The sequence below is a fragment of the Protopterus annectens genome, chromosome 1.part1 (genome assembly GCF_019279795.1).
Source record: "Protopterus annectens isolate FY-2018-M chromosome 1.part1, PAN1.0, whole genome shotgun sequence".
Classification (NCBI taxonomy): domain Eukaryota; kingdom Metazoa; phylum Chordata; order Ceratodontiformes; family Protopteridae; genus Protopterus; species Protopterus annectens.
Window position 1 is genome coordinate 1446330626 of NC_056726.1, and position 12296 is coordinate 1446342921.

General features: G+C 38.2%; 1 protein-coding gene across 2 annotated transcripts in view; it reads right to left on the bottom strand.

Moving 5' to 3' along the window:
- The window catches only part of LOC122810872 (urea transporter 2-like), a 1000121-nt gene that overhangs the window by 722142 nt on the left and 265683 nt on the right, over positions 1-12296 (bottom strand). For both annotated transcript variants that reach the window (XM_044082418.1, XM_044082423.1), the window contains exons 2-4: positions 11574-11657; positions 10987-11070; positions 10160-10232 (exon numbers count right to left, since the gene is read on the bottom strand). In XM_044082418.1, the coding sequence (XP_043938353.1) occupies positions 10160-10232; positions 10987-11070; positions 11574-11657 (241 nt within the window). The remainder of the gene's footprint in view (positions 1-10159; positions 10233-10986; positions 11071-11573; positions 11658-12296) is intronic.

A 12296-nucleotide genomic window follows, 5' to 3' on the forward strand; every position in this document is an offset into this window, starting at 1 on the left:
CAACACCACCCCCACCCTACATATCTAAAGAGGAAGTCATTAAAGCCTTGTCTAAGACAAAAAAATACAGCCTCTATGGGACCAGATGACATACAAGCCCCTCTTCTAAACAAACTAAAACATGAATTAGCATCACCATTAAGTACCCTATTCAATCACAGCCTAACCACAGGCTTTGTTCTTGTGGGAATGGAAAACAGCAACAGTTATTCCACTCCACAAACGTAGCTTGGCAACAGACCCAGGGAATTATAGACCCATAAGTCTGACCAGCCTCATCTGTAAAGCCATGGAACATATCATCATGGACCTCATAAATAAAGACATAGGTGACTTCCAAACCCTAGATCTGACCCAATTTGGCTTCATCAAGATCAGATTCTGCCTGTTAAATCTGGTGGATTTCTTTGAAAATGTGACCATAGCCATCGACAAGGGCAAATCTGTTCACACAGCATACCTCGAATTGGCAAAGGCCTTTGACACAACCCCACACTCAGGCATTACTGATAACCTTAGCAAACTAAATGTAAACCCCTTTGTTGTAAGATGGGTTGCCAGCTGGCTCACAAACTGGTTATACACTATCAAAGTGGGAGACTCCACATCAGCTAGCACACCTGTCACCAGTAAAGTACCACAAGGGTTAGTGCTGGGCACTCTACTGTTTTGTATATATTTCTCAGAAGTTCATAACAAAACTAAGGGGCTGTGGCTGACCAAATTTGCAGATGACTGCAAACTGTGTGCAAATATTGAATCCCCAAATGATGCGAGTATACTTCAGGAGGGTCTTATGCAAACCAACTCACGGTCTTAAATTGAATGCAAAGAAATGCATCATCATTCCCTTTGGTAAAAACAATGTCCCCTCACACTACGAAATTGACAACAATACCATATGTACCTACAAAGTGGTATGAGGTCTGGGATCACAAGTAGACTGTGATCTTAACTTTGACCACCATGTGTCTAATGAGGTAAGGAAGGCTTTCTATGTAGCACACTTAATTAGCAAAAGCATCACCTCTAGAGCAAAGGAGGTTATAACCCCTCTATACTTTTGGCATGCACTGTACAAAGCACCTCCAGCAACTGGGAGAGACCTCAGAGGTTTCTAAGTAAGAAGATCAAGGGACTCCAGCACATGTCTTACACAGACTGACTAAAGTAACTGTCACTATACTCAGTATAGTATAGACTTCTTAGGGAAGACTTATGCCTGGCTTACAGAGCAATCTCCAACCCAGACCTAATGAATTTGCTGCACATCTGTAAATGAAATAGGGCTAGATCTATCCATTCCAGGGACCTGAATATGGCTTGAAACTTGCATAGGACATGCTGGAAGGACAGATTTGTCTCCCAGTGACTGCTGCATCTTTGGAATAGGCTGCCAATTCCTGTGAAGCAAAGCACCTCTATGACACTGTTCAAAAGGAACTTGGACGAATGGATGGGGCACCGTAAAGTCATACCAAGGATAGTGCCCACAACCCTCCTGGACATGTGCAGTCATTACTAAATACAGTCCTGGGTATTGACTAGCATATGTATGGTTTTACATTGGGATGAAACAGCTAGGCTTGAAATGACCTCTGGGTCGTTAGCCTAGTAATCTTCTATGATCCTCATTATCATATCTGAGTGACTTGCATATTCCTGACAATTATCTTGTGAACTGTCATAGTGGCAGGGAAAGATATTATGACACTATCTGTGAAGGATGTATTATACTTGAGATGTTGCTAGTTGTTTGTTAGTACTTACAATGATGTAAAATATTCTCATTATATAGTATTACTGCCATAATTTGCTCTACCTTAATCTGTGCTACACAAAACATTCCCACCCTCCTGCAAACAACTCAACTAGCATTCTCTGACGTTGAAAACTACCTAACCAAAGCCCAACTTATCCACAATCCAAAGAAAACTCAGCTTATGATTATAACCAGTTCTAACAAAAACACTGATAACAGTCAATTCACTATCTACTCCGCAAATGCCACTCCAATCGCTCCAGAGGCACAGGCTAAGCTGTTGGGAATAACCATAGACTCCCACCTAAAATTTGATAGTCATCTCAACTTAACTATTAAAAAAGTACATGCCAAACTGGGATCACTCTACAGTATCAAACCATTTCTTACCAACAACACAAGATCAGCCATTGCTTGCTCCCAACTTCTATCCACCCTACTCTATGCATCTCCCATTCTGACTAATCTCAACAAAACTGAACTAAGCAAAATGGAAGCCTGCTACAACAGAATTGCCCACTTTGCTGTAAATTGCTCATATAGAACTCATCACTGTGCTGCTTTGAGACAGCTCCACTGACTTGAACTGCCTATCCTCCTAACCTACAATCAGCTCTGCCTCTGTCATTCTGTCTATTACCTCCCCAATAAGTGTCCTGCCCTCAAAAACCTAGTACATCACTCAGCCAAAAGGCCTCTTAGATCATCAAGCAAACTACTACTAGAAGTCACCAACAGCTACAATAGCTTTGGAGATGCACTATATAGTAGTTCAGTGGCTAAAAAATGGAACTCTGTCCCCACTAGCATTCAAAACACATCATCCAAAGCCTCCTTTAAAGACTTTATCCGGCAACATCTCAAGCAAAGATGGCAGTGCCGTGATTGCTCCCCAGGCTAGTGAAAGCGGATAAGGTACACATAATAAACCTAGAGTACTTGATTAAGATTGAAAACTATTCTCACAAACGCTGGCTAATCTACAATGTATGTACTGTATCTGTGTACTAGGTATGTATTCTACCTATGTTCCAAATTTCAGCTGTACACCACAAATCTATTAAGTACCTTTATTTTTAAATTAATATTTTTTGTTTGTTCTCTCCACTGTAACTGTTGATGTGCTGCATACCACTGTAAAAACATGTATTTTGTAATTTGTGGTATACTGATCATGGCTAAAGGTATCTGTAATTTTTCTGTGGAGCTTTTCTCCCCGAGCCTCTGCTGAAAAAGGGCCTTTTCGGCTCAGTCAGGTACCCCCAGTTAACAAATGTAAAATAAATAAAATAAAATAAATAATCAGATGGCGTATAAACCACTATATAGTATTTACTGAAATTTTAACTAACGCCACTGATGTCATTGATACTGTAACATCTACACTTTAATGTTGAGTGTTTATATTGCTGGGTTTTGATTAGTTCTATAAATAGCTGAAAAATAATTAAATCAAATCTAATTCTGAGTGCTGTATGAATTTGTCACAAAAGTAGGATCAAGTGCAGGAAATTCAAAAATAAAAATACCCAATAGGAGGTAATCATAGAGAAACAAAAGGAAGAAGGTTAAGGCCAAAGCGAAACTGGAAAAACAGACAAGGCAAACAGATCTAGTTTAGCAGTGTTAACTTCCCATGCTGAAGGGTAACAAATCCTACTCTATGGGGAGAAGTAGAGGAGACTATGCATAGGCAAAGGTCAAAGGACAGAAGATCCCACTTGGTAGGGAAACCAAGGAGAGGAAAGCTGTTTATAGGCAGTAATGGGGAAGGAGGGTGGGTTACAACACCAAAGACAAGAGAAAAGAAAGGAATGGGGAGAGAGAGAGAGAGAGAGAGAGAGAGAGAGAAAGTGGTAACCTGAAACAAATGGGGGGCTTTTCACCTAATCAAATCGGAAAAAAAAGTACACAGCAAACTGGGTAGGATGCAGGATGATAAGGTACTGCTCCAGGAAACCAAATTAAAGGTAAAATAGGGAGGGAAAATCATAGGACAACAGTACCTGCAAGGGAAGAACAATCAATAAAGCATGGTGCGGCAAAAGGGGAGTACTGCCCTTTTCAGAAACAGACTGCATCTAATGGCTAAAAGTGTGTAGAAGAGTGAAGAGGTAAGATGGGTTGTGAAGAATAAATGGAAGATGTACAACAGGAAACCTGTATGCCCCAAACAAGGAAACAATGGACTTTTACAGCAGGCTCTTTGAAGAATGGAATCTGATTGAAATGAGAGAGACAAATTACTTGGATCTCAAGAAAGACAGGCTGTTTGGCAAAGGAATGTACAGTCTAAAGATGACAGATAAAGACAGTTGGAACAGAACATGAAAGAAGAAGAGCAGAAGGATATAGGGAGGGAAAGACACCCTCAAAAGGACTGCACATGTACCAGAAACTTCTTGACTCAAAGTACTATATTGGACAAAATACTAAGGAAAGAGGAAACTAAAAAATTGTGGAGGAGGTAAATAGGATGTGTTGAAGAGACATAAATGTATCTCAGAGAATTCCCATTCTCTGGAATAGGCTCCCCATTCAATTTGGGCCATCAGGTGGGAAATCAAAAATCCCCTTCTTGTCTAGTGCCCACTTACCTAGGACAGAGGCAGTCAGTAAATCAGGTCATAACCAGCAATCACCACCTCAAGAAGAAACATCTAAAACACATAACTTGTGGGATACATTTGGATTGCATGGTTAGACTTATAAAGGCCCTAGTGGCCCTTAGACTAGACTATACCTATGAATCTATGAATGCAAACACTGAGCAACATAAAGCACTTGAATACGCTACACTAGATGAAAAAATGTATTTCAAAATTCTAGGCTACTATTTCACACATATCAGTAAGGGGCTGGCTATAACTGCAAATTGTGTTCTTATTTGAATGTCACTCTGTGATACTGATTACTTTGATATGGGGCAGAGGCTTGTCGCAAAGAGGAAATGTACAATATGATAGTGAGTTTGTATGTCTGTCATTCGTGATTTAGAAGGTTGCTTGTATACACTCTCATATATACATAAAAATACACAAATGTAACATGTAAAAGTAAATGCAGTTTGGGACAAACTAAGTTGCCCCGGTCCCTCGAGTAAGGGAGTAAAGGGATGTGGGGAGGGTATAGTGGTAGAAAGGAAGGTAAGGATTGCAGTTGGTTAGGATAGTGGGTTTGTGGTGGTGAAAGGGTTAAGGAGAGAGGGAGATGTCAAAGGAAGTGAGGTAGGAGTAGGTGGGACTTCTGACAGTTGACATTTGTTAACCGGGTTTGTCCAACTGGGCTTGTGGCCCATTTTCAGTGGTAAGTACTAAGGATTTGGGATTAGAGGAAGTAGGCACATTTATCCTCTTCTGTTCCCCCTCTAAAGAAGGTGGTTATTGGTTTATGGTTTTGTTATGGTGTGAGGTGAGTAGGTACGCTGCCTCTTTATGTGGGTGAGTAGGTATGCTGCCCTGGTGGAGAAGGTATCAGGGTGAGTTGGTATGCTACCTTGAGATAAAGTTCGTCCAGGGTGAGTGGTGTATACCTAGACCAGTCATTACAGGATGGTTTCTGATGCCTCTGGCATGCCTTGCTCTGATGAACACTGCTGGAACCATTACAAAAATCTGCAGAGCTGCTAAAGCAAGGGCACCTGAGATGCACTGTACCTGCTGTAATATTTTTAGCAGCTGATGTTTCCCCTTATAAATATTTCTGATTCTATCAGTTTTTAAATAAGGAAATTCCTTGTTTTTTGTAACTCGGGCTGAGATCCTAGAGTACTATCTACCATTGCAGAGGAGAATGGAGCTGATCTTCTGGTGAAGGTGTGAGCATGTTTTACATGTCATGTAGTATTCCCTAATGTAACTGCCAGCTATGCATGCATAATACCAGCGTGTGTATCTGTAGAAGGTCTATTATTTTGTCACAGTGCTGCATCTTACATATCCCCACTGTGATAGCTTTTGCATTTATCCAGGCAAATTATGTAGTGTGACTATGTTATGCGAAGTTATGACTAACAGGTGTTATGCATTTTTACAGAAGTAAATGCATTATAATGTCCCATTTCTCAGGAAATGGAAGCAAAAGCAAACTGTTGCATTTATAGACATTCTGCTATGCATACCCACAAGCAGAAAACATGATATGGTCATACTTTACACAGGCATAGATTCCTAATGACATAAACCCATCTTTCCTACTGCTCTGTATTTCTCACTCTGTGATATGACCCATGCGGACCACACAACTCATGATCTACATGTCAGGGGGGGTTGGTGGTTGTTTTACAGGGAGAAAATGTCTGAGTGAGTGTCCCAAAGAGATGATATAGGATGTAATTTGGGAGAGCATCATTTTTGGAGGGCGTGGCCGTGTGCTCATTAGCACCATATTGTCCATTATTTTCTCAAGCATATGTTACTGTTGGTCATACTTTTTCCTCATATGCTTCTGTTTGCCTTGCTACAGCCATGATATGTGTCCTGCTGCATAATACCACTTCAAAACACGTTGTTTTTAAGTGGTCCATACAGCTATCAAAAAGTCCAGTGTCACCACTAATTGTGTCATGGCAGTGGAAATTGTGCTACTGCACACCCACACCTGCCTGCACATCCTGTCATAGGGACTTGTGAGCAATGCATGTCGGCAGAACTAAGTGTCCTGGCATATGTACTGCTTCCGTAGTAGAAATCTGCATAGCACACAGACAGATCATAAGTCACATATACTACTGTCTCTTATGATCTGTCTGTGTGTGTCTGCATAGCACACAGACAGATCATAAGTCACATATACTACTGTCTCTTATGATCTGTCTGCGTGTGTCTGCATAGCACACAGACAGATCATAAGTCACATATACTACTGTCTTCTTTTTTGTCTCTCTCCCTCCCTCTCACTCTCCTTGTCACTATCTTTCATTTTTTACTTGACTGATTTTTTTGTTTGTCTGTTTGTTTTATATCACCCATTTAAGTTCTTATTTTCTGTAGTATCAGCCATGACTGTGGCAGTGGAGTGGCACAGGTCTCCTCCCCCTATCAGACCCATCCTTATTTTGCTAGCACTTTATCTGGCTCCATGTCTGCCTCCTTGTCAGCATGGGGAGTAGCCTAATGGCATCATCTGTGGCCTTTGGAGGTCACTCAATGGAAGAGAGTGCTATTGTGCCCTTCAGTGGTACTGTTAGGGGTTCACAATTTGTCACACAGAGGGAGATAGCAGAGGTGGTAGGAAGGTTAGGGTCATTGGGCAACTTCAAGAGTTGCCTGACTTTGCCTTAACCACCTCAGGAAAGGCTCAGCGTGTTAGATGGTCAGGGTGCTAGCTGGCCTCTGTCTTCTAGGCACTGTAAGATATAAGAGGGTTCTACTCACTGCATCCCCTATCACGCTGTTTCCTCCTTCATCTACTTGTTGACCAGTCCTCCCATCACTAATCTCCCTCATTTGTCTGTATGTCTATAATTCCATATTCAGCATCAACCCTGTTAGTCGTTATCTGTAATTTATGCTTGTTTGTTTGTGTGCCCCTGCATCCAACTGTATAGTCTCTTTCCATCCTGTGCCTTGCCCTTGCATCCTTCCTCATCTTTCTTTTGCCAGTAAATAAAGTAAAATAAAATAGGTGCCTGCCACCATAAAAAAATCTTTCTCCCCCTTCTCATTCCCACTCTTACTTCCCATAAAATTCCAGCTTCTTAACTCATAATTATCTCCAGGCTGAAATGCGCTACAAGTAATAGCTGTGGTAACCTCAGCATTATTGTTGTACATATTTTCTGAAATCTAGATTACATCAGTTCACACTGCTTAAACGTATGGAAAACATTAGAGGATGTAGCAGGTAACAACTGAACAGTCTTAAAAAAAACTACTTCTGTTTGTATTATTTAAAATGAGTCTTCTGTCTTCTGTGAACTCGGCAGCATATCTCCATGTGCATTCATGAAAAGAGAACTCCAGAATGAAATACTTCTCTGCTATTTTAATCCAAGTTACTTAAGCAATGACTAAGCAATTTAAAACAGCTCACTCTTTACATTTAAGAAAAAAATATGAAAAAAACAAGAAGAATAAACCAGTGGTGCAATAGGTAGCACATTTGCCTTTGGTGCAGAAGGATGTGAATTCTATTCTCACACTAGGTAGACTGGCTGCTGACACTTCAGAGCAGTATAAGGGGGTGCTGCACTCCTGAGTATCTTGTCCTTTGGATAAGATATTCAACTGAGGTTCCATCTGCATGAGATGGTAGTAGCTCATGTGGAAGCAAAAGATCCCATGAAACCTATCCAAAAGAATTGTTTTTTTATTAAACACCATATCATATTTACATATTATACATTATTTACACTTATTTATATCTGTGTCACTTATGTTCTACCATCTACTTACATTTTTTTCAATACATTCCATTATTTTTATTTATATTCCTTATCCCTCCATTCTTTTTTCCACATCCAAAGGTGTATTTTCTTCAATATTTCTGACAATATCTGTTTTTCATTAAATTTTATCTCATTAAATCTTTTGTTCCATATAGTCTATATTATATAAAACATCTTTTTATCTATTTTCTTAGCATCTTTTCCTCCTTTATTACCATAATAACCATATTTTAGCACATCCGTGTTTACATCCTTCATTCTTTTAATACCTTCCACAATCTTATTTTCATATTCCCATAATTCCTTCATCCTTTTACATCTTAAAAAAGCATGTTCCATTGTTTCAAATTCACCACAATAATTACATACTCTTTCTTCTGTTTTTTATATGGCATATTAGCTTTTACTGGCACCTTCTTTATCGTTAATCCCCACAAAAAAATCTCTATATTCTAAATATTTTTATACAACTTTAATCTTGCCTTTATGGCTTTTATTTTCTTGTGCTGTAGTTATTTCCATTTCTTATATTTAAATACCATTCCTTCCTATTACTTTCTATGTTACCTACACTTATTTTCCATAACAATTTGTTTTCTTGATGCTCTTTTATTTCCTCATTCAAGTATCCCTTCCATCTTTTCAATTTGCTCACCCTTTCCCATATTTCCTTATATTTTTCTTTCATTATTAAACTTATCAAAGATTTATTTCCTCCTTTTAATCATGTTCATAGGTTCGTACTAGGCTAACTGCCCTTGCGATCCATTTTAAGCATAGCCAATTATCCCGTGTGAGACTCAAACCCTGGACTTTGTGTTTGTAAGGCAAACACTTTAACCATTAGACCACCTTCCCAACCCCGTCAGCACTTTATATAAATCCAATAATACTGCATGGACAACAGGATTAAGTAAACCAAGTCCTCCATCCTCTTCATTAACATAAAAATGTAGAACACCCCTGTTTTCCCTAGGTTTAATTTGGATCCCCATATAAATGAGAAAGCATTTGACCATGATTCATTTTCATATGTTGAAGGCACCATAAAAATACTCGCCAAATATGCAATTTTTCCTAAGAAAACCAAACTGATTAAATATAATTTCTTCCTATACAACTCATATGTCTTCCAAAACAAACATATAGTCCTTACTTTTTTTGTATTATATTATCCCATTGGTGCATTCTATAGAGGTCAATACCAAATGTTATACCCAATATATCTCTCCTTTAAATTAAATACTCCTATTTTACCTATTATTCCTAAGCCTTTAGTTTAATCATTATGTATACTCATACTAATAGTCTTTAAATAATAATTAAGTTGATTAATTACTACCCCCATCTATTCTTTATTTTTGTCACTAAAATTATGTGTAACAGCTGGATGAGAAAACATAACTGGTACTTTAATTCCCAAAATCCTGTATCCTGCGATACTTAAAGCTATATTTATATTGCTAAAAATTGCTTTCATAATCAATGCAAACAAAATACTACTTGCTGGGCATCCCTGTCTCCCAGATCACCAATGAGTAGGGGAAGTTCCCTGATGCCATGTCCAAATTTCCTCTAGTGGTATAAATACCACCTTGGGTCTTCCCTGAAAAGAGGCTACTTGCCTAGAGGTACTAACCTGGTTAACAAAGGATAAACAATGAAAAAAATATTCTAAAAATCTTAAACCAGATAGACCAAAATCAAAGATATAGCTTACACAAAAGGACAGGTTATTTACCAAACCAGATAAACTATAATTAACAGTACAACTTACAAAATTAAAGGCACTATTTTTAACAAATCTACAAAATATGTCAGACAAGCAGTACAAATACGATCCAAATTATAGTATGACTAATGAATGCTGAGATTAAAACTTCTATTGATTTATTGATTAATTTTTAAAAACATGCTAATAAAAGTAGAACTGCTTTGTGTAAAAGCCTTTAGCTATCATCTTCATTTTTTAAGTGTGTATCATACAGAAGAAAGACCTGATCACCTACTTCTGTTCAACCGTTTGCTTTGAAAACTCCACAGGCAGTGGTGGCTGTCCATCAATCTAGGGGTCAGATATGACTAGTAAGAGAATAAGTGAGTGAGTAATAATGTGAAAATAAACATTTACTCTTACTCTGCTTTCAACATGTCATATTTTTACATTCAACTGCTTCTCAATATACTTTCACTTAAGTTGCATTTTTAATAAGTATATTTTCTGGTCAGTTAACTGGTTCACAGTGTGGTTTTGCTTGGCCTACAGTGACAGATGACTATACAAACTCTCATCTTTGTTGGTGTTTACTGAAAAGGCACATCATTACTGGCCATATTTCTTCTGCCACTGTCAGCAGTAAAATAACTGCTTGCTAGACTAAATTCAGTGAATGCATATTATTCTAGCTGTCTTATTAAGACAGCTGAGAAAAATGGAAAATATGCATCCAAACATCGATATTTGTTTTCTTTCAGGCTGTATCAGCAGAGTATATGACATTCAGCAGTATTGCTAACTGACCTCCAACAGAATAAAAACACAGTGCCAAAGAAATCAGCTATCATTAGAGAAGTTGTTCATAAGATGATATATCTTTTAATGCATTTAACCAATACTGACACATTATAAAAATAAGTAACCAATGTGGCTAAGTTAAATTTAGCCAAAACCTCAGCCCACACCTCTCATATGCACACCGGAGCAGTCAGTTTCCCTATTTTACTTTGATTACTGATTACCATAGTTATAACATTATACTCACTTTTGCTAGAGTATATTTTGTCACAATGTTTAAATTCTTTATCTCATAAGTTGTATTAAAACTAGATCCATTACCTCAGTAAATTGTTCAGGATGTCTGCATGCAGGATCAGACATACACTCTGTGGGGTGATGTTCTTCCCCAGAATGCACAGTTTTCTGTAAAGCAAGAAATGCGATAGAGCAAATTCATTACATCTATACTTGTGTTACACAGACATAACTCAGCGAGTGTACAACATTCATGAGGCTCCCTGGAGAAATGCGACACTCAGCAAAAGATAAAAAAATAGAAGACTGAAAACCCAGAGAAGAGTTAATCTCAAAAACTTCTCTTCTCATTAAAACTTCTTTTGGCATGGGGCACACCCCCAAACATATACAAACCAACTCTGAGATTACCATACCTCAGACAGAAGGGAATATTCCAAAAAATGACATCTTGGACTTAGTATATTTAAGGCTGTTCTTTTGGCCATTCCATCTCCACATTTTGGGACTTGGTCTAGCAGGTCTTACCATTTTAAATGGTTACTCCTTTAGGACAGTTCAGCTTCTCATACCATGTTACCAGTACAAGATGTATTTAAATATTTATTTAATCACAACAGATGAATACTTTATCTCATAAAAATAAGCTGTATTAAAACTCGATTCCATACCTCAGTAAATTGTTTAGAACTTCTGCGTGCAGAATTAGAAGTACCCTCTGTAGGCTGATGGTCTGCTACAGAATTCTCAGTTTTCTATAAAGCAAGAAATATAACTGAGCAAATGTATCGTATTAAGATTATTGTTACAAAGACATAACTCAATGAGTTTAGAGTAAATGCAGTAAATATATCAAACAACTAGAAAGATCTCATAGATTCTTGACCAAGAAGATCAGTGGACTAAAACCCATAAGCTATCAGGATAGATCAGAAACTATCAGGCTAGACTGGAAGCAGTTTTCCATTAATCAGTTTCATATACTGTCCGTAGGGATGATCTATGTCTTATTTTCCTTACCATGAGGAATCCAGTTGAGCCTGGATTTCTTGTATCTCCACAGATCAAATAGCCACACAGATACCAGAACCAGGGATCTAAATATACATCAGCAGATACATAAAATAATGGAGAAATGTGTTATAATGCACCTCTACCACTTCTACAACAAACTCCCCCCTGCAAATTAAGCAGTGTAATTCACTCTCTTCCTTTATATGGGACCTGGCTTATTGGTTGGGGTCTCACAAATTCATCCCAGACTTTTAATTGACCTGGCCCACCTCAAGAATGGGAGTAAGGTCTAAGGGAGGATACTGTCAAGACATAAATGGTCATACTACTCAGTTGTTTTATAATGGTCATAATACTCAGTTGTTTTATATTTCCTGTGA